This window comes from Atractosteus spatula, chromosome 23 (genome assembly GCF_055471065.1).
Source record: "Atractosteus spatula isolate fAtrSpa1 chromosome 23, fAtrSpa1.hap1, whole genome shotgun sequence".
NCBI classification, from domain to species: Eukaryota; Metazoa; Chordata; class Actinopteri; order Semionotiformes; family Lepisosteidae; genus Atractosteus; species Atractosteus spatula.
Window position 1 is genome coordinate 385,648 of NC_142728.1, and position 24,106 is coordinate 409,753.

At 39.1% G+C, this 24,106-nt stretch overlaps 1 protein-coding gene across 1 annotated transcript in view; it reads left to right on the forward strand.

The window, feature by feature from the left end:
- Positions 1 to 24,106, forward strand: part of lamc3 (laminin, gamma 3) — a 78,588-nt gene that overhangs the window by 23,972 nt on the left and 30,510 nt on the right. The window contains exons 3-10 of the mRNA XM_088940766.1: positions 1,881 to 2,011; positions 3,930 to 4,096; positions 7,663 to 7,851; positions 8,637 to 8,754; positions 9,758 to 9,856; positions 11,141 to 11,277; positions 11,917 to 12,036; positions 21,244 to 21,436. Of these exons, the coding sequence (XP_088796892.1) occupies positions 1,881 to 2,011; positions 3,930 to 4,096; positions 7,663 to 7,851; positions 8,637 to 8,754; positions 9,758 to 9,856; positions 11,141 to 11,277; positions 11,917 to 12,036; positions 21,244 to 21,436 (1,154 nt within the window). The remainder of the gene's footprint in view (positions 1 to 1,880; positions 2,012 to 3,929; positions 4,097 to 7,662; positions 7,852 to 8,636; positions 8,755 to 9,757; positions 9,857 to 11,140; positions 11,278 to 11,916; positions 12,037 to 21,243; positions 21,437 to 24,106) is intronic.

Below are 24,106 nucleotides of genomic sequence, written 5' to 3' on the forward strand. Positions count from 1 at the left end.
TACATGTTAAAAGGCAAAATGAATAAGTTGCCCATTGGAAGCATCAGGAAACATTGAAAGACTCAGTAAAGTGTGGTGATAGCAGATATACTACAGTATGTAGGTACAGTATCACTCAAAACGTTTTACTACAATCTTGAAGAAAAGCTCATTTTCATCTCAATCCTGTTGTGCTCATTTTATTCAAAGAATAGCCACCAGGCAGAACAGGTTTGAGCCCGAGTTCCTATTACTCCTTGGGGAAATCCTAGTTCATAAAAATCATATCAAGGTTCTGAGTTAGTTTACGAAATTTAAATAACAGAACCCAAACATCAATAAGACATTTAAAGGAGGGACACAGATTTTCCTGACTTTGCACTTCTAAACTGCCAAAGCCTCTGAACGTTCAAAATAAAAATTCATCAGATGACTCAACTGAGCTCAGGGCTTCCTGTCTGTAACATTTCATTTCTCCTAAAGGTAGGGAACTACAAGCCTCTTTGATTTGTAATACACACGATTCCTGATTGCTGTGTTGAAATGATCAGACCAGCAAAGAACCTGTCCAGCATTCCGGATTTTGCTGAAACTCTAACATAAAGACCAATGAAAACAGGTGGTACAAAGGAACTGCATTCATTTGTCATTCTTGTTCATGGTGGAATAATTACATTGAAGCTGAAATATATAGATGGCTCTTTAAACTCACTGATGTCCATTTAATCAAGTTGCTTTACAAATGATAGAAACAGACAAGTTTAGTATTTGATTCCGCAGAAAAAAAGCAAATATTATGCACAACTACCTGGGTGGTGTTTGTCCCTGTCACAGATTATTGACAGTATTTTCTAATCACTGTGTCAAAGTCATAGAACAGTTGCCTGGAGTTCACCCAGAGCAATGAATGAAGAATGACTGTTCATTGAAATCTAAATCCAAGGATCCCACAGGCAAACTGCAGCCAAGGGCACCATTAACAGGGAGGGCTATGTCAAGAAGCATGTTGATTTGCGGTTACCAATTCATCCTGTGAGCAAAAGCCATCAACCATTTTACTGGGAACACAGGCGAGGACTGTCAAGTTTAAATCCGAGTTACATTTTCAATCCTTTAACAAGGCAGTTAAGGGATAAGGAAAACACAGCTGGAATGTGCTCTTACAGTAAGGATGAAAACAAAAGCATTTACTGGAGGCCTTTAGTGAGCAAATCCCCCTGATCACAACATAACTTCTGAATTTGTGGTTGATAAATTCCTCTTGTGCTCTTCTTTTGTGAAAGCAGTCTTTCTGAGGGATTCTTCATTCATGTTTATTACCCTTTCACTGCTCACTGGGCTGTACCACTCTGAAGATGAACTGTCCCCAGTGAATTGTTACTGTAAATCCTACACAGTTACGATTGGTTGGACGCTGAATGCCCAGTCGCCTTTCCAACCAGCAGACTATTCTGGTTCCAGGTTTGCTCACTCAAATAACAAAGAGCGCGAAGAGCGAATTCTTATACTCTAATCTAGAACCCTTCTATAATGGTCTTTGTTTTCTCTGTGGGCATACTGTCCACTCCACATTAAAGTAATTGGATGGGAAATTGCCCCACAGTTTGCCCACAAGAAAAACCGGAATCCAGAATGTCCAACCTCCAAAACTCTGTTGTAAAATCCGTTGACAAGGAAGACTAAAGTAAGTGGTTATAGCCCTCTGGCTACTTCAGCAATGCAAATCCAGTCCAAACATTTGCTAGGAATACCCTTCAGCATCCTGTCTAATACAATCGGTGGTCATTTCTGAATTGTTTTCCATGTTTGCCTTTTTTTTATGAGAACCAATCTTTCACATTGCCAGTGTTTGTACTGGAGGTGCTTGATAAGATCCTCTTTTTCTGTTTGTGTGTCTCTAGGAGTGGGTGACAGCCACTGACCTTCTCATTTCCTTGGACAGACTCAATACCTTTGGGGATGAATTCTTCAAGGACCCAAAGGTTCTCAGATCCTATTATTACGCCATTTCGGATTTTTCAGTGGGTGGCAGGTAAACGTTCTGGATATATACCGCAGATCAACTCATGTGTAAGCCATTCAGGAGGAACTAGTCACACAACTGTTCTGCTGTGCCTCTGTTAATTGTGTGCATTTGCTGTCTATCATGACAAGATATCTGTATGGCCCTGTGTGTGAGATTGCTTCCATGTTAGTCTCATACCTGATTTTGTTCAATATTGTTCAGTATTATCCTCCCACTAAAAGATGAGTGGAAGTGATTATATATATCAGATTTAATGGTATGTTCAGGCTTCACTGATTATATTCTGTTAGTAATCACCAGTTTACAAGGAAGGTTGACAAGGACATTTGCAACCCTTAATCTAAAGTTTATCTGCATGGCAAAATGCAAATACAAAATATACATAATTTTATAACTTCTAAATGAAATTTAAATACAGTAACTTTCCACTTATTACACCTATTTACTGTATATTGCAGCCTAAGTATATACAGTGCAATGCATTTGGATTTTTTTCTTGCTTTTAAAGTATTTGATCAGATATAAATGAGTCTCTCCTTTCAAGACCAATAAAGAAGTGCTTTCCCATTCCATCAACTGCTAATTCCGTCATATCTGGTGACATTTACATCAGGATAAAGTGGGTACCACTTTTTGTGACATTTAGTTATTGGTTGCAGTAGTATGTACCAGATTTATTTGATTTCATTTTCCAAGGACTGCTTACCATAAGTAGAATAAACTGTGTCGATAAGGAAAATTGTTTTCAGGCAAATTATAAGACTCTTATTATTAGTATTCTAATTGGTATTTGCATGCAATACCATTTGCATGCATATTTGTAACCTTGCTTAAGCATATTCGTGGCTGTAAACAGCAGAAATCCTCTGTTTGTAAAACTCTATATGATTCAATCACATAGGACAGACCATCAAGAAACAGAGTATTTCCTGCAACTCCATATCCTGTTTATATTGAAAGCAGACTTTCTTAACAAAAGCATATTTTCACGGCTTGTAGACTTTTTTATTGAAAAAATGTCTTTACCTCTGCCATAGTAGCCTTTAAAACGGAGTGGGTCATGCACAATTTGTTCAATGTCTGTTCAATTTTTTCCACAAAATGCTAGAAAATAAAAAAAATTACTTTAGCATTTCATGTCGTCTTCCTAGAAGCATTAGGCTCCCAGCTTTCCATAAGAGATCGATATCTCTATATTCTTTCCTGTTTTTTAATGTGCCCTTTGGTTACTCCTTAAGCAGCTGTTGTCTGGAGGAGACATCTGGCATCACTAAACATCTGATGTAGGAGTCTCTTATATTTTCAATATGGCTCATGTGGTTATCATAACTTCATTGAGATATAAAACCTCAGAAACATCTGGGGAACAGCAAGAACTGGCTATGTGTAGTTCTAAAACAATTTTATTACCCTTTTATAGTTTGCCTTATACTATCCACATCTGCACTGTTTTATAAAATACATTTCCCCCAAATCGCCTGTAAATACAGTATGCTTATCTAACATAGCCCCACCTTGAACAATAAAAAAGCAAAATGTAAAGATAAAAAACAAGATTACTCCAGGATTACTCCTAAACAGCTCTCAGTCGTTTGTGTTGAGAGGTCGATGTACCTGTCCTTTGCTTTTGCCCTCTTTCACCAAATTAGACTTCCCTAAAAATAACTTTGACCACAGGTATTGTACAATATGCCTGATTCCCTTCAACAGCACACAAAGACAAATAATACTGTGTATACCAACAGATCAGCATTAGACTGCCACTCGAAGTTTTTATTAAGTGCTGACCCACTGGTATGTACTGTATGAAAGAACCAACCTTACTAGGAGAAACGTTCATGCCTGTCATGCATAATAGAAAGTGACAGTCCTATAGCCGAAACAGCGTGCATGCTCCACTTCCCTTTCTTTTCCTCTTTCCTAGGTGCAAATGCAATGGCCATGCAAGTGAATGTGTGAGGAATGAAGCAGGAAGGCTTGTGTGTGACTGTCAGCACAATACCGCGGGTCCCAACTGCGAGAGATGTCAGCCGTTTTACCATGACAGACCCTGGGCAAGGGCAACGGCTGACTCAGCTAATGAGTGTCTCCGTAAGTACAACTGTCCACTGGCACAACCGCAGAGGAGCTCAGTCTGACAGGAAGAAAGGCTGTGGCTATATACTGTACCCATAGCGGAGCCACAGTCTGTTGACTGTCAGCGGTCATAATTCACTGTCCTGGTCAAATGTGTTCTAGAGAGAGTGCAGCCCCAGCTGTGCATGTGTGTGTTTAAAATAAGAAAATAGACAAAGAAAAAAGCTAAATTTGATCAATATTTAATTCTGAAAGCCAAATGAACTAAATTCTTGCCATACATATCTAAAACGTTGGCGCACACTTCAGTTGGTGAACCTTGCACAGGTTCTTCAGTCCTTGAGAGCTACAGTAGATTCCAGCCGGTCTTCTAGGTCCCTTTAGATCAGCTGAACACCTTTGAAAAAAGTGTGAAACAGGTAAATAAAGGTGATGATAACCAACTATGCCATTAAGAGCAGAGGTGGAACAAAAGCATGGAGACACTGTAGCCCCCCAGGAGTGGATCTGAGACAACATGTGAGCACGTTTATGGTTGCATCTTTCATTTTGTTTTAAACAGTCAGCTCCTAACACAATCTGACAAACTAAACACTTTTTTTCTAAACAAAGCCAAGGTACAAAAATTTAATTAAAACTCCCATTGTTTCCCACAGAAAATAATAAAAATAAAATTGCTGAAGTTTCCTAATACCCACCCTGAGATTTACAGTATAGTACTCGGAAAATTGCATGGCAAGCTTTTTAGATTTAAAGCAAATCCATTGATAACTGTGCTGCCCTTCTATAGAATTCAGTACTATAAGGCTGCCAAGATAGCATGTATTTTCCAAAGTCAAGTCAAGTATTACAGTTTTTTTCACTTAACCTACAATACATTTTTTTTTATGTTCGGAACAAAAAAAACATACAATTTTATTTCTGTCTACTTATGTCTCCCATATACTCTTAAAGGAGATTTTCCAGTGCAAACCCTCTAGTATTTCAACTTTGTTTAACGCAAAAACGTACTATGTTCATCCTGAGATACAGGTATGCAGTAGGTAAACTTAGACACAAATAATAACTGAGCACCAAAAACATCTATATTTCTGCATGTATAGCTTTAATAAAAAAAGATTGGGATTTGGATGCTGGATATTGACTAAATGTTTTTAAGTTAGCATTGACTCATCCTTGCTGGTTGGGCACTGGTCAGGCGTTTTGACCTGCTGGATGTCAGGCCTCGTGAAAATTGAAGAAAGAAAAAGAGTGACGTGGTACACTCTTCTGTCATCAAGCAGAATTACTGTAACTGTTTTTCTTATCAATGTTATAATGGGTATCATTAAGATCTGAAGCTGGGAAATATACTGTATTTTGATATGTACAGCCTGGTTTTTGTTGCACTCAGTGGTGTTCATACTGAGATAAAGAGGCCTGTTGGGAAACTGGAGAAAAGCCAGAGGTTAGACTTTCCACTGGAATTAAATAAAATTAGTTTCAAGAAAAAAGTCAATATTTTATCATAGTTTTATACTGCAACTTACAAAAAATGGAAAGATGATGGGCACAGAAAGCTATTAAGAATAATCTTCCATTACGCAACTGAAGTCCTGACAAAATGGGTGATTTCACATAATCTTATGCTATTTGGAGGGAAAACCTTGGTGCGATGGTGTGATCTGAGTCTTAATCTGAGGTGGAGAATACACATTTTATAATCTACTTTTGTAAAAATGTGCTGAGAAATCCCTTTCATCTAAATCCCTCATTGTTTTTTCCACGCAATACCAAGGTATGAGATGTTGAATTTCCCCATTTGTGGTAACATGTCTGTGGACTCTTTAATAATAAGACACTCAGCCCAAAAGGTCCAGGAAGGAACAGGGTCCAGGAAGGTTTCATGGAAGACAAGAACCTCGTTCTCTTGCGCTCTGACAATACAGACGCAGGCACTAAGAATGTGTGTCAGTCGGTAAACCACTGTAGGCACTATACAGTATATAGATCCCAGACAGCGATGCATCATGGCAATTTTAATTTTTCAAATAATTTGATGCAGAAGTGTACTGTTCTGTAAAACTGGGGGAGCAGTAAACCATAAAAGGTATCACAGATGCATGATGCATGGTTGTCAGACAAATCCTTACAGTATTCAAATGTTTATTAACCCATTAATGCTTTCCTATCTGAATCATGCTGTATGCATACTGTACTAGCGACAAACAATTTAATCAAATATGATTCTTACATTTTTGAGACAGGATGTTATTGAGAATGTAGAGAATACCATCTGTGCAGGAAACGAGCCTAGTAGCAACACATATACAATATCATTAATACCAGTCTTGTGTGATTACAATTTTAAACCATCATAATCATTCCATTAATTGCATTATTTACTTTAAAACTGCCCCAGTGATCATTTAGCAGCCATATCACTCTGCAGCTCACAACTGGCAACCCACTGAATCTAAGCAGGTGTGAGCCTGGTCAGTACCTGGATGGGTGACCTTCTGGGAAAAAACTAAGGTTGCTGCTGGAAGAGGTGTTAGTGGGGCCAGCAGGGGGCGCTCACCCTGTGGTCCATGTGGGTCCTAATGCCCCAGTATAGTGACGGGGACACTATACTGTAAACAGGCGCTGTCCTTCGGATGAGACGTAAAACCAAGGTGTTGACTCCCTGTGGTCATTAAAAATCCCAGGGCGTTTCTCGAAAAGAGTAGGGGTGTAACCCCGGCGTCCTGGCCAAATTTCCCATTGGCCCTTACCAATCATGGCCTCCTAATAATCCCCATCTATGAATTGGCTTCATTACTCTGCTCTCCTCCCTACTGAGACCTGATGTGTGGTGAGCATTCTGGCGCACTATGGCTGCCGTTGCATCATCCAGGTGGGGCTGCACATTGGTGGTGGTGGAGGGGATCCCCATTACCTGTAAAGCGCTTTGAGTGGAGTGTCCAAAAAAGCGCTATATAAGTGTAAGCAATTATTATTATTATTATTATTTCAGCCCTTCGGTCAGAGTAGTTCACCACAGTGAGAGTAAAAATTCTTATATATCTTTAATTAATATACCTTATGTATCTTATCTATCTGTAATATATTGTATCAGGGCAGAAGAAGCTTTCTGTGCACAAACTTTCTTTTATCGTGAATCGTAACCTTTACAAAAGTGAAAACAACAACATGATTTTTTTTTATTTTGTACCCCACCAATCTGGAATCAGTTGAATTTAAGAGCTGGTTTGCACCTGCAGCTCTTATACTGCACTGGGACAATGAAACCCTGAAGACATGCTTGTTTGACACAGTCCGTCAGCACCGATTAAAGGAGTAGCATGATTGCCCCAGGTATGACCTGCTGGCATCTACCAGCAGCAGGTATGGAGCAATCACCATTGCATCTTGCTGTTCAATGTGTTGTGGTGATCAATCTATCCAGAGACGACATCTTGTTTAGCACGGGGACATCAGTGGATTCCAGTCACTTCTACAGCTTCAGCAGTTAATTACTCTAATCTGCAGGGCATCACACATGCTCACACAGAAAGTGAAGCCTTCGGTGATTCTAACCCCAACTGTCTCATGCTGCTCAGCGTGTAACTGCAGTGGACGTACAGAGGAGTGCTACTTTGACGCAGAGCTGTACCGGCGTACGGGACATGGAAGCCACTGTTCGAACTGCAGGGACAACACGGACGGACCCAACTGTGAGAAGTGCAAAGAAAATTTCTACCGGAGCTCTCCACTGGACGTCTGTCTGCCCTGCAACTGCAGCGTCTTAGGTGAGGGATCTTTGTTTCTTTCTGCAGTGTGCATACAGTACGTCTCTCTGCCGAAATGGCCAAAGCATACAGTACCTTTTCAAGCTGTCCTCTCATTTGGAGCTTTTCAGTTACAATCTGAAAGTCCCTAAAAATTCTAAAGAAAACTATAGGTGTTTAACGCGTTTTCTTTTGTTATTGTTGTTGCCACCAGTGAACATGACATTTAGTCTCAGAAGTCTGTTTTGTCTATACTGTAGGTACTGTATGATAAATTCCCACCCCTGTGAAATGTTACAAGAATACCACCAGAATAGGTTTGAAATCCTGTCCAAAACAAAAACATGATTTTTGTATTATTTCTGCTATTAGATGATTGACTTTCATGATTTTCATTAATCCCTAATGAATAAGGAAAATACTTTGAATATGTAATGGAATATGTCATGAATACATCCTTACTTCATTTATTCAATATGAATTCAATTCAGAGTCATCAAGTTGTTCATGCAGATTTAAACAGAAATCATGTACATCTACATATACATCATATAGTGCTCTTTTATACTCATAATCTTGCTCTAAGTCCTGATAACAGAGTGTAATGGGGCTTTTCAGGCCATGATGCCCCTTGAACTAGCGAACGCTGGTGGAGTTTTTGTGGGCTTTCTTCTCTTTCGTTAGTTGTTTGTGTTTTCTGGAAGTTTCTCTTCCATTCCTCTGAAAAATGCCTTTCAAACGTCAGACCAATTTGCCTGATTCTGTTGCAAATGACACAAGACAAACGTCCCCTCCCGCCTGTCCAGGATCGTCGAGCCTGCAGTGTGGAGGTGACGGGCACTGTGTCTGTAAACGGAGTGTAGCGGGGGAGAAATGTGACAGCTGTCAGCCCGGATACCACTCACTCACCGCGGCTGCCTGCAGGTAATACAGGACCCACAACAGCAGAAGGAACTTTATGGCTGTCTAACTCTCCACTAGGAATTGTGACGGTTATTAACCAAGTTATTATGAGACAAGAGACAGGCTCATCTATCACTTGAACAGAAAATCATGATAATGAATAATTTCAACCATACATACACTACTATTATTAAGTTGCCTGGGCATAATGGAGAAATAGAACTTGTATCTCTCTTGGCGTAAGGGTCATTATATCACTCATGAAGATAAAGTTCTGTGATTTATTTTAATGTGGGGCCGTTGCACATTTTACTGACCTGACCTGCTTCTTTTTTACAGTGGTGACAACCAGCAGTGCTGAAATGCATAAAAATTAGAGAGTTTGTAGGAGCACTATCAGTAGTACCGCAGTCCCACGTAATCTGCACATCTGGCAGCTGCATATTAAAAATGGAGCAAATTTGCATCCTACATCCATGTATGAATATTCATAGCAAGTGATGCATTCTCATTAATAAGATGTACTACCCTACATGTTGGATTCTCATTTATCAGACAGATTCCTAGCAACCTTTAGGTCAGAAATGGAAATTATTTGGGCACTGGAGCAGAACAAGAAGGTAGAAGATCAATTAATTAAAGAATTTCTAATAGGACTCACAGTAAAACATCGATTCTGTAGCAATATGTAACTACAATCAATCAGGTAATAAGCTGCATATGCACACATTGTAATAACCACCCATCACAGAGATAAAAGCTACAAGGATTCAAAGAAGAGAAGTACCTCTTTGTGTATTAATATCACTTTTTTTGGTCTTGGACGTTTTTTTTAATCTTTACTAATTTATTTTAATGTTCTAAGGTTATTCAATTCAACCAAGGCAAAAACAAAAAAACTCGTTTGCTGGTGTTGAAAAAGAATGTGAGGTGGTTCAATCGTTTTGTGTGCAACAAGAAGGGAGAGTGGCCCTGCAGCAGAGTGCCGTGCAGCCGAATGAAGCCACTTGTTTGTGCCCTGCAGGCCCTGCGACTGCCAGCCTTCAGGCAGTGTTGGCTTCTGCGGCTCCCAGGATGGACAGTGCCGCTGCAAGGCTCATGTGGAAGGATATTCCTGTGACAGGTCATCCCTTTGTTCTCTTTTTCTCCTGCTTCAACTGCTAGAAGTGACGCACTTCTCACAGAAATGTGGTGCCAGACACAAACCAGTGTGCCAGTGACATGATCCTTCGAGCTCTCCGTGACACTCAGAGGGGTTTCCAGCTTGATGGAGACATGGTATATGCAGACCCTACATGGGTCAGAGTTAGCTGCACCATGTTGGGTAGATGAAGTGTCTATGGCTGCGTCCTTCCACTTCATATACAGAAAAACTGAAATTAGGAGTTTCTTGGCATGGCCCTGCCTCCAAGAACCGGGAGTTGGAATGAGCTCATTAATATCCATTCCCACAATTCATAGAGACTCCATGCGCTTAAAAGGAAAGGTGCTGCTTGTAAGGCAGTATCCTCGATGTAGATGATTACCAAAATACATTCACCTCAAAATAAAACTATTTTAATTACAACTGGTTACAAACACCTAGGCTTTCTCATAAGGGACTGTGGGACTTCTCAGTTATTTCCTTATTATTTCAACTCTCAGTTTTTCGATCAACCCAGTAAATAAGTTCATGCAATACCACAGGAGTTTAATTGTCATCTTGAAGAATTTGCCATCTGGCTTTTCCTTTCCCATTACAACTTGTCATGCAATGTCACTACGTTCCATTTTCATTTGAATGATAATTCATGTTTAAATACAGACAGAAACTACAGTTTTGTTTAAAAAACTCATTTGTTTTATTTTTATTGAAAGGAGATGTACTGTACTGTATGTGTTGTACTTAACGTAATTATTTGCTCAATAATGAATTTGAATTTTTATAAGTGAAAGTTGGGGCAGCACGGTGGTGCACCAGTAAGCAGTGCTTCCTTGCAGCGCTGGGGCCCTGGGTTCGAATCCTCTGGTGCCGTCTGTGCGGAGTCTATTTGTTCTCCCCAGGTTCATGTGGGTTTCCTCTGAGTGCTCCAGTGCCCCCCCACAATCCAAAGGCATACAGTACTTGTAGTTTAATTACAGTAGCTTTAATAACATTACCAGAAAAACTGGCCCTGGTGTGAGTGTGCGTGTCTGTGTTTGTGTGTTTCTGCCCTGCAATGGACTGGCTTCCTGACCGGGGCGTATCCTGCCTGTCTCCCAATGCTACCTTGGAGAGGCCCTGACTCCCCCGTGACTCTGTACTGGATAAAGCAATTAGAAAATGGATGGATGGATTAGTGAAAATTGATTTCAAAGTCAATTTAATGATGTTGGAGTTTACTGTCTTACATCCTTGCAATGCCTTGATCTGTGTTTCTTGATTCAGATGCAAACCAGGATCTTTCAACCTGGATTCCCAGAATCCTGATGGATGTTTGAACTGTTTCTGCTTTGGACACTCGGCTGTCTGCACATCAGCCTCACACTACTCAGCAATCAACATCACCTCTGACTTCATTGAAGGTAATCAGTGAAGCTGCTAATCCACAGAATACTGATTGTTCAGACACAAACCTTCTCTTTTCAGTGTTGCTAACACTATGGCAGCCATGACAGCTACCTATTTTTTGCCTTTTTCCCTTCTTTTCTTCACTAAGCCACACAATATATCAACACAAGCATTTACACTAGGAAAGAGAACCAAAAACAGTCCTCTTTTCCTGGTTATATGCAGCTGGCAATTAAATCAAACACAATGGTTTCTTCACAACATAAAACAGAAAGCTGTTGAAGAAAGCATGTGCCTGTGGAGCAGATCTCAGTCAGAGCCGTACTCAGAATCCCCTGTGCTGGAGAGATGCTATTGTAGACCCGTGGGTTTGCCTTGCTGCTTTAGCAGTGCAGACGAGCTACACAGAGGTGACTGGGAGAAGACAGCTCAAATCCAGGGCTTCACTGCGCTCGGTCAGGCAGGGAAACAGAGTGAAAATTTTGCATTGTAAAAAATAACTTAATCCTAACCTAATTCCTTGTGCTTCCATGTATTAAAAGTATTTAATACTTTACAAATATTTAATGTTTACAAATGCAGATTTACCATGTTTTTACTGTTGTGATGATTATAACCAATATTAGTGATATGTTCTTATTCTGATCTTATAGATACAGAAGGCTGGATAGGGGAGTTTTCAAATGGGCTAGAAAGCTCTTTGATCTGGAAGGAGGGTGAGGTCTACTTGCTCCCTTATAGTGAGAAAGACTCTGGCTTCTATAAAGCACCTGGTAAGTTTTTGTCCTTGCTTGGAAAGAAGCTGCCTAAACGTATTTAACTTTTTTATGTTGTAGCTTTAACTGATATTGACCTCTCTCCCTTTACAATTAAATGGCAGCCCCAGTGCTAGAAACTAACATTACAAACACCCTCTCTAAAGTCGTTGAACCATTCTAATCAGAATTGATTGCAAGATTGCCTTGGTTCTCCTTATGTAATTGATTGCTTTAATTGACAAGACATACAAAATTAGCAAAATGCTAAAAGGAAAATCCTTTGGACTGTCTTGTCCTGCTGTAGTGATAAGCTGTGTGAGAGAGGAATCCTCTTATAGCACTGCATGGATAGCTGTAGAATGGATCTAATTTCACTGAAGCTTATCCTGATTTCCATTTGTAAAGCCAGACCAGGCTGGCCGTCTACATGTTTTGATCGTTTTTAGACCTTTGATTAGGTTCCCAGTCTTTTCCTTGATTTTCAGTCTTCTCATTGATTTCTGATTGACTTGTCATAACAGGCAAGATAAATTGTAGCAAATAAAAACCACGTACGTCTTGCGAGAGAGGATGTCTGTCCATGTTTGCTTTGAGTAAATGTGCCTTGTGTGTGCTGTATACAGTATGATACCACTGAATGAAGTGCATCTCAGTGTGAACAATATAGATTTTTTACCCAACAGTAGTTCAGATACGATAAACACTCACAAGCAAAGAAACTATAAAAGTTCTGATTTGAACGATGAACGATGGATGATGCTCTGCTTTTCCTGTCACCATGGACATTAGATACGTGAAGATCAAAAATGATGGAAAAATGGAGGGAAGGAATTGTCGCTTTCAATGAACATTTTATCTTTTCTCTTCTGTTTTGTAAATGGGTATAAAAGAGAAGAATAATTACCAGGAACACTGGTTCCACACCAGCACTGGTATAGGGATTGGGGATGCTATTAATGGGAGGTCCTGCTCTATACAGCAGGTCTTTCAAAATGCCAGGGCACTGGTGGTAAGATTAAGGGTGTGAACCCTGGTTTCTTTGCCAACTGTCCACTTGGGCTTGTTCAGACTAGCCTCCTGTACCTTCAGTTCTCCCTTAATTGAACTGATGAGGAAATTTCTCACTCCTCTTACTGGATCATAGATGGGGTGTCCCATCCTTAGTTCACTGGTGGATTAAGTGGGGTCCCTCCTGTATGTACTCTAACTGCTTTGGAATGTTTTAGGATAAAAATAACTATATAAATTCAAGGAACAATTATCAGCCAACTTTACCTTAGATTTAGTGCCAGTCACATAACTAGTGAATGCTGCCCATGCCTTCTTTCTATTCTCTTCTTGGGTATTTGTGATTACACACATGCAGCCTAGGCACATTTAAATGATTAAACTGAATACTGTTACTATTTATATGTTCACAGACCAGAAAAGTACCTGAAATAGAGAGAAAAAGCTTGATCCATGATCCTTGCCTGGAGGAAAAAAACTAATAGAGTATGAACCAGTGTAAATTACTTATATATTCTGTTACAGAATTGGAACTTGCTCCTTGTTTCTAATCTATATAAAGGTTTACAGAGGCTTTTATGTTCAAAATTCAAGCCTCAAGTCCTTTATGAGCAAGAAGTACTGTATATTTATTTTTAAACTCTAATCCTCACAATTTCTGTTATTCAGTGTGCCAACGGCCTTTAACCAAGAGTAATACCAGAGATCCTTTAGAGAAACTGTCCTCTTTGTACAAGGATATAACAGATTTTGTAGTCATGTTTGAATCTGAATAAACCTTATGGCATATACTGTGCACAAGAACTGCATAACAAGTCAAGTCTGCTTCCATGAACATGGCAAACTATTTGTTTGAAAATCTGGAATAGCATGAGCTGAAAAAAGAGTCAATCTCATAAATGATATCACGAATAGCAGGATTTTGATAAATGAAGCATTGCTGCTGAAACACTGTGCCTCTAATTCTCCTTTTCAATCTTCACAGTCCTGGCAGGTGTTTTCTAAAATGATAGATTCTAAGTTCATTGCAATTATCTTCAAGGTGTCAGTTTGCATTCGCGAGTGGGTATGTCCTGAGACTGCTGTCTGTCTGACATCACATGGAGCTAATGGAAAAATTACTAAAGCTAGAGGCAGTTCAGTACTACCAGGTTTGGGGCTTCAGACCCACGATTTGTACAACTGCAGGCTGTCATCATGCAAATGCATACTGAACTTGTAATTCCTAATGTTTAAAACTTGCCAGGGTATTCAACAATAAAAAGAAAGATGATATGGAATTTACTTAAACACTGGCAGCGATAGTGGATGAATACATTTTTTTTGTGCTGTAATTACTTAAAAGCTTGATGCCTGGTGTATTTTGACTATGAATTATTATTATCCAAGAGCACTAATTCCTGGTTAAAATGAAGAGTTATTATTGTTCTACAGTGCTTAAATACTACAATATATTTTTCCCATGATTTTAGCGTGGAGGTAGGTTGAATGTGCACAATTATATTGAAAATATTGTAAATTTAAAAAATACTTTTACAATTGATAACATCATTAGTGGTTTGTATGTGACTGTGATGGCAAGCTGAAATTTAATATGTGCCATTCATGAAGAATTATTGTGTATAAGATTACAAATAGATACAAAAAGCCCGTAACTAGGCCAGAATTGTGTAGAACCCGAACCTTTTCTGCAGAAATTATATAAAGTAAATGTGCTCAGTACATATTATAGATATTAATGATTTTAATGTTGTTCATGTTGTTCTTGTGGAAACTGTTAACAGACTCTGATGTTCATATACTGTAGTATACAGCCTAACAAACTACTGAAATACAATATTGAGGGCTCATAATTATATGCATTTTGTCCCACTACTGTTAAATGTTTTGGGTTAGCCATACGTTTTAGATTTCTATAGATACATATTAATCAGTATTTAACTGCTATTGAAAGAAAGTTTTTACAGAGCCCAGAAAGTGGGTCACACTACGTGAGCCTTGTACTAGTCAGAGCTCAACGTGAGGAATACTGAGATGCCTGCTGTTCCTGTGTTGTGTGATTGTGGCACAGTCCACAAGATCAACCTAAGGAAAGCCAAGTTAGTTCTAAGACCTTGGACTTAACTGCTGTAAGTAATTCACTTACACTGTAAATCCAGAGTGAGTCAGTGCTGCATAGTTTTTTTTAAAAAAACAAGCTTTTACAATTTGTGGATAATGCTAGAAAAAAAAAACAAATGCAGCATAAGAGCTACAGTATTAATAGAAAACAATTACTAGGAAAGAAAACCTGGAGAGGCATGTTGGGCTAAAAGCAATCAAATACCAGAAACTGCCAGCCTTCTGTGATGCAGAGAGAGATGTTCCCAAGTATGCAGGGATGTCATGAGGGCATTGAAGTGTTTATGTGAATGAGAGGGTCTCTGCTGAGTTTAATGCATTACAGGAAGCAGTAAGATGAAAGCTGTGTGCTGCAGTGCTTCACAGAAACGCACCTCACTAGGTGAATGATCTCATACCAGGGCTGCCTGTACCTGACAGGGTTTTCAAGGAGCTGTTTCTGAGAGGATAAGAGAGGCTTGTTGGGAGCCAGGCAGAATTTTAAAAAGCAGCAACGTCAAAGAAATGCAGAGCTTTTTACTCCTGCAAGTCAGGCTTATTGAGCTCAGATTTGGAGGTGATGGACACCTGATGACAACCAACCATTAAACAGCAGCGCACATGCAGCACTTTGAATGCTAATGATCCAGCCAAAACATACAAAAAATGTAATGCATCATATACTGTACAAACTTAAAAACTCCTTATAACGGGTACAGCTTAGATCCATCAGTATCCTACAGAGTCCTATAGAGTGTTTAAGGGCTAGTTTTTTATGGGACGATCCATCAAAGAGTTCAGTTTGTCAAGAAGGAGATGATAAGTAAACGGCTTTTGAAGTATTTTATTGTGTTTTCTTATCTTTCCTTTCCAGCGCCTGTTTCCATAGTGTGCATCATAGTAAACAGCTGAGATCTATTGCCACAACACTGTGTTTAATTATCTTACTATCTTTTCTGTCTGCAGACAACTCTTCTAAGGATTAAACCAACAAAGTGTGCCATTATATTTTGGGTTAATTTGTCCCTCAATCTTCTCACAATGAAGAGTCATTTTTAATTGGCTTTTGAGACAGGACCAATATGATGGTATTACCAGGATGTCTGTCATCCATTAGAAAGCTACTTATTCCTGGCAGGGGATGTAGCAAGCCGAACCCATCCCAGTGGAACAGGGTGCAAAGTAGGCCTTCGTCCTCCAATGAGTCTCCAGTGAACCTGCCCAGCAGGAAACAAGCATCTGGAAAAACCCCATGTGAACATGCAAACGTCACACAGAACGACCCCCACAGGACCCAGAAGCATGAGCCTGCAGTACTTAATACCACACACTCATGCCTTCCAAGGCTGCCTCCCTGTGAATTAGTTTTTGCAGATGTCATGCCTCTTTAATATTCAAATAGTCAAAAAAATATATAGGAAAATATATAAGGAACAAATATAAGGAAAGTAAAATTTCATGGAGTCTGATCCTCCTTTACTGTTCCAGGCTTTCCAGCTTTTTGAAATAACCAGAGACAAAAATATGTATTTTTTTCCTTTCGCAAACTGCCAAAATGTGACTCACTGGGTCTACAATATTGTAACCTACCTCTGTGTTTCTACTGGTCAGAAACTGTAGGAAGACCTTTGCAAATGCTGTCATTACTGTAATTCAATCGCTGCAAGATTTACAAGCCCAGTTGGCTATCTAATTAAAAGGGCACCGTTTTGATCTCACTTCAGGCCCTGTAGTCCAGAAATTGATTATGTGCAAACTGTGAGCTGTGTTTTTTAGCAAGCTGTGACCAGGTCGGTGTTGAGTGGGCTCAGCTTAGTTACTTTGGCTTCTAACAGCACCCCCTACTGGTAGCTGTGTGCCTCTTCTGCAGGGCTTTTTCTGCTGCTGGTGATGAGGCTAAGAGAGGCAGATGATGATGGGTTTCAGAGAATGTGGGCATGGTGTCATCCAAGTGAATTCAAATTGGGGGATTTGGGGACTGGCTGGATTCAGGGGGTGGTGAGGTGGGACAGTGAAAAGAAAAGGCACTGGTAAGAGACAATGAGAGAGCTGATTTTCAAGAGCTAAAACAAAAAGCTGAGCCTCAGAGGCAAAAAAACTGATCAATCACAAACGTGCACAAAAACGATTCTTCTCACTCTCTGCAAAACTGTGGACTGAGTGGTAAAAGGGAGAGAAGAAAACAGAAAAGCAGACACTTTGTAGCAGGAAAAGTAAAAAAAGGATCTGAGTGCAATGCAGCACTGGCTTTGAATTTTAAAATCTGTTATGATGCAGGAAGCAGAGCAGCCATCCGTTCTCATGCTCCAGTCAACAGAAAAGTTTGATTCAAGATCTATCAATAAAAATATCTCTCATCTGTGCTGCTGTCAGAAAAGATATTGCAGGGATACTGACATCATGTGATACATCTCAAAATAGACAATACATTGAATAAAGTTCCACATTAGGTTGCCTAACCATTTAAGGACTCGCTGCAGATGGATAATTTGGGAAGCAGAAGACTAGAGTTTGTCTGTAGGCATCCTAGAGAAGATGCATAGTACAATAGCTCTGAATTCAGGTGAGATCACATTCACAGCTGTATAAACATTTTAAACATTGGGAGAATGACGGATAAAACTGATCAATGCCATCTTCCAAAAGATTTGCAGATTTTTCACTGAATTTCAATAAAGGGCTCTGCAGAGGATTAATCTGTTGTGTTTTGGGTATTGGAGTACAGTATATCTAATCTATACATTTAAATTCATTCCTTGCTTTTCTTTTCACCTCCAGCAGAGAAACAATCTTATGTCACTCGATCCCAAACTGTTTCTGGTAGCATTAGTTCAAGTCTTACTGACGTCTTTACTCTATGAGTTAGGATATTCATCCTGGTATGACTGCCAGATTCCACTTAATGTTTTGCCTCCACTGTTCAGTTGTAAAGAAGGTGGATCAGAGCTACAAAAAGCTGTGTTTCCCCGAAGGAAATTCTTTTAGATCCTTGAAGTAAACTGCTCTGTTCAGGTTGTCCTAATATAGACCCAGTAAATGGTAGTAATCATGAGAAGCTACTGGTGTTCTTGCTCTCTTGCAGTAGTTTAAGAGCAAAAGAAAGTTTGTAAACAACAGGGGGCCTTTTGGCCTGTTTAGCCGAATTGGTAATCAGTAACTAATTAATTCAAGAATCTCATCCATCAATTTCCTCAAGGAATCTAGGGCACTGGCTTTAATGATATGACCGGACAGCTTGTTCCATGCTCCTACAACCTTTAGGGTAAAGAAATGCCTCCTGTTCTTGGTTTAAATGCATTTCCAAATAACTGTGACATGTTAAGATACAAGACAACATTCTACAGGTCACCTGGAACATAAGGATGAAAATATAAAATACTCCCTTTAGCAAGAAATCTTCCATATGTACCTGTGGGTAGAAACATCCATTAAAAACTCTGTATGTGGTCCTTCAAATGATGAAGAGCAAAGATTTTAAATTCTGCAGCAATCTGATGTGGTAAAACCACCAACCACAATGAAGATAAAAAGGAACATGTGACATTGGCAGGACAGGCTGCTGCTCCTCTGTACTGGAAACAGTGGTTAGAAAATGTCTAACATGGATTTTGTAACCATCTATGAGCTTAAAAAATGTCTAAGTGCTTTGAGAGTTAATGAAGTTCCTTAAACCAATAACAGGATAATAAAATTATGCAATACATTACTAAACACATTTGTATATTAATTTTATTGAATACTGTAGCTTCTAGAGGAACATTTTAATTCACTTGAAAAATTCTGTTACAATGGTATTTAAATGAGTGTGCATTTGAGGCCGGACTAGGGTTAGGGTTACAAGACACATCCAAATTTGACACCAGGTATTCATCTATTTCCACTTGAAATGACAAAACTGAGACAGTTTACCCAATACAATGCATTTTCTTAACACTTTTAATTTCACTCAGTTTTGAAGTACAATTCCTGAGCTGTGCAATACCATATATGCAGCCAAATTTATCCGAAAATTAAAAATGAATATCGGTGAAAGATATGACCTTTCCTAAAGTTTACTTGGGCCTGCAAATACAGTCATGAGGTAAAAAAAATGTCTAAGTATTGTGAGAGTGCTAACCCTAATCCTAGCTGGGGTTAAAACTGAGCAATTTTGCAATCCGTCTCTGAAGTCCTCCATTCATCAGAGTTAATAAAGTTTCTCAAACCAAAAATAGGATAATAAAATTATGCAATAAATTACCAAACACATCTGTAAATTCATCTTATTGAATAATGTAGTTTCCAGAAGCAAATTTTCATTCACCTCAAAAATTCTGTTACAATGGTATTTAAATGAGTGTGCATTTGAGGCCGGACTAGGGTTAGGGTTACAAGACACATCCAAATTTGACACAGAGGAATTCATCTATTTCCACTTGAAATGACAAAATTGAGACACTCAGTTTTGAAATACAATTCCTGAACAGTACTTCAGGAAGTTCAAAATGGATGTGATATTGCATAAGATCATAAGTCATGAGTGGTGATTTAAAAATGATCAATTGCACCATACACACATTAAATGTGTATACACATTCATTTCAGGTATAGTGGAATATTAAATGTCACAATGAAATGTGTTACTGTTGCTGTTACTCAAATTAAGATACTTATAATTGTTTATTTAATAGTATGTTATTGTATTGGATGTTTGTTTATTAATTAATTTATTAATCAAGGTTGTTTTTTTCTTATCTGAGGGGAGGCATTGTGCTGCGGGGGTTAGTGTTTTAGTTCTCGGTTGGATTGTGTGGAGTTTGCATGTTCTCTGCAGGTTCACACAGGTTCCTGCAAGGGGCTTTAGTTTCCTCCACCACACCACACCCCTCCCTGCCCCCAAAGGCATGCTGGGTAGGATAATTGCTGCTTCTAAATGTGTGTCTTTCTGCCCTATTTTTCTGGCATAGGCTGTTAGTTACCACACCTCTTGCCAGGAATAAGCAGCTTACTGATAATGGATGGATGGACTTATTTGAGCTTATCCTATTTGTCTGATAGATGTATAATTCTTTGTCAAAAACATTAGTCAGAAAAAGCCTAAAAACGGTGATAGTATTTATTTATCTTCTTAAAGTGATAAGAATGATTTGATAAAGACAGTTTTGGTCCTGAATATAATAATGAGCAGTTATTACTGAGGTACCAAAAGCAAAAGGTAGTGTCATTGAACAGTGCACATCACACTGCTGGAATATTATAGTTTTAGCAGCAAAGTGGTATATGGTTTGTCCTGTAGATTTGTTTCCAAACACATTTCAAACAGCTGCTAGTTTTGTTGGAAGACAAGAGTTCATATTGTACATGCACCATATTGAGCATGTCAGAAGTGAAAAAAATTACAGTAATAGGGAGCAGATTTAAAACTGTGAAAATTAAATTTGCTTTTTGAAATACACCGCAGCTTCTCAGTGTGCCCACAATAACAATGAAATGCCCGACCCCAGCATAACTATCAAATCAGAAAAACAACACAAAAAAGTATGACACAAAAATGCCTTTGTGATCCTGCATTTATTGTTAATCATCACAGCAAAAAAGGAATTTTCTTACAAATAAAAAATCAGCAAGAAAATGAAGATCCAAACCAGAGATGACAAATGAGCATTAGAAACTTTCTGTTTGGTACTTCAGGCTATGAGACTACTGGGCAATCATTCAGGGGCTAATGTATTTTACCATTAGAATGGTACTGAAGGGCATCAATAGCAATTAAATACAGTGGAGTCCAAATGTGTTTTTAATAAAATATATAAATATATATATTCATTATTTTATTGTAATGTGCCACCCTGCACAGAAATCATATTAATGCAATTAAATTGCCTAGAGAAAAGAGCAGCACAGTAAATAATGCATGCACTCTGATCTCTGTAGGATGTTAAAGATTTTGACCTCCTATATCTCGAAAAGCATTTGCATGCCTTTTTTGTGATGCCACCCAGGAATACATTCAGTGGTTGCTGAATAATGTTATTATTCAGCCTGTGGGCGAGCTCGTTTAGAAGAGCGTCACATGGGCTCTGAAGATGAAATGGCAGTGCAAGTTTCGCCTAATTGCTTGTGATGGCTTTTCAGAAATGTTTTTGGGGAACAGACAGCTGAGTTACGGGCAGCCCCTCTCCTTCACTTTCCAAGCGGAGAGTGTGGAGCTCTTGCCACAGGAGGTGACGGTGATTCTCCAGGGTTCTGGAATGGAAGTCACCACACATCTTTTCCCTGTTGCTGGACAGAAAATGAGCTTGATTCCTCAGTGCACGTTTGTATTCAGGTAAGCTATTCTGCCCATCAAGATTTTGTGTGGTTGTCCACTGTGGTTAAAAAGAGAAGCTTATGATCAGGAGGTTTCATTTTTAAGCCCTGCCTTTTTATACCGACTGCAGCCTGCACAAGCTCCAGAAATTCCAGATTGTTCAACCTATGAATGGGATGAAGGTTCAATTGTAAGTGACCTTGCAGCAACACACATGTTTTTCACTGCCTAGTTGTTAAACGTAGCTTTCATAAAATAAGCCCTAATTGGCTAAAAAATACTTTGCAGGGACTCCCGAGTGGCTCAGTTAACACCTTAAAGTTTCAAACTAAAGTTTAGGCTCAGAGACAGTTCAAGTCTGGGAAATGCTATGCCTGTCATGAAATTAGCCAGTCATGAGCAGGATTCCTCCGAACAGTAGCAAACAAGTGGCAGAACACCATTTACTTGCAAGAGTGGGTTAGAAGTGATTAACAGGTGGGCCTATGTGATTGGAAGACCCTGAATGGGCATCCCATGGTCAGTACACTGGCCAGTTTCTGTCCAGGGTGAGAAACAACAAGGAGGAACAGACGAAGTACAGGATCAGCAACCATAGCTTCACCTTAGAACCTGGCACTGGGTTGTGGGAGGCCAGTAGATGGAGGAACTGCAGTTGCAGTCAATCTGCTTCTAGAGGTGAAGGGAGTTGGTGCATACTCTCGTCTGGCTTTAATTATGGTTGGTTTGGTACAAAAAGGGTGTGTTTGCATTTTGAAGATCCTTGCATTGTTAGTTTGAAAAAAAAATTCAGATAAGCTCCCTAGATCGAAGACAGGGTCTGTCACAATGTTCTGGGTAATTTGATGCAAAAACACTTAGACTGAAAATTCTTTACTTACTAGAATTGTTCTTCTGTTCTTATAAAGGTGGGTTAGATTGATTCTGTCATTTATGCATGAAATATATATCACAAATCCCTGCTAATAAGCAATGTGTGAAGACATTTCTAAAGTGATATGTCATAGGACAAAAGGAAGCATGCGTCTTGTATCTGAGTCATATTTCTGATGTTTTATAAAAAAAGGAATTCAGTTTCTTAAGTGAGAGAGATTTTTCTTTATGTGGTATATAGCACTATTAGAGTTTGGGGTAAAAAGAGGTGTGTGGAAAAGAAAGGCCCATTTTTACAGGCATGAAAAAGAACACTTTTTTACACACACAACTGCTGCACTGTAATTGTTTCATTGAATCTGGAGCCCAGATTCTATCCTTTGGAGAAAGATAATGTCACATTACACTCCATCTGCATCTTATGCTCTTTCTCTTGCAGCTCAGCATTGCCACTTTGAAATTGAGTGCAAGGATTTCTTAGGACACTCTGTGGGGATTCATACTGTGATTCCATAGGCAAGGATAGATACAAGTGCTCCCATCACAGCAACATGAAAAGGCTTCCTACCTAGAAACACTGTTGACACTTTTCTGTAGGATAATGGTTTCCAACCAGCACAGAGCAGAATCATTTGAATCAGTTCTCAAGCAATTTGCCATTCAACTAAGGGTAAAATGCATCATAAATCTAAAGAGTTATACTTCTAATTCCAGCAATTAAAGTAAAATATATTTGCGATCTTACATACACTTTGGCACTTAAATTCCTGTTGCTTCCTATGCAAATCTACGCGCGTCAATAAACTTTGCAAGTAAAATGTAGAATACAGAACACTCTGTATTACTTCATCACTTTTGCTCCCCAGTTCATCTCATTCTAAATTCTAATTCAGCAGAACTGGATTTGTGACACATTTTGCAAACGTCAAAAAATTTCTAGGTATTATGCACAACATGTAATTGCTATTTTTTATTGTAGTGTTAGTACTGCAGTCATAAACTGCTATATTTCTACAGCTGCAACACCAGTATAGTTTAAGTCATTGTACTGACACTTAAGCATTCACATAGCTGAATAAGTACCGGGTACTTGGGTAAGACAAGTGATGACAGCTTTGCTGTGGAGATTTTCACATACACTCCAATTCACAGAAGGTATGTTTGGGTACTTAAATGAGATGTGTGTCAGGTAAATCTTCAAGTCCAGATTAGGCCTGATGAATAAGAATCATTACAATATGAAAAATCTCACAGAGTTGTGTATAGCTTGTCCTCTGCTCTGTTTTCATTTTCATTTTCAAAAGAAAAGGGAGTTAAAGACAATGTGTGCATCTGTAATACATCGGACATCAAGTCCAGTACTGTATGTTTGTGGAGATATGGCGCTAGGTTACCAAGAACAGTTGACACAGCCCTGAATGAGATGTCAATGACCATGATCTGATGGAAAGCCCCATCACATTCTCCATCTGCACAAAGGGATTTGAAATCCAGTGATCCTAAATCCTAGAGACTGCCGGGTATTAACACATTAGCCAGGACTGCTGTTGCCTTCAGAAATGTAGTAGAAGCATACTGTACATACACCAGCACTCATGCTTCTTACAAGATAAAGTACAGCAGCCTTTTGTCCTTTAATACAGCACAGTGAGGAAACAACCTTGTAAAACTGCTACTATTTAATAGTCCTCGGGAATCATGAGAAATACGACACACTGTACCATGTTAAAGCATTCTCTAACACTTTGGTAGGGTAACTATGAGAGGAAAGGTGTAAAGTTGTAAACTTGCCCAGCCTCACTCTTGCACAAGAAT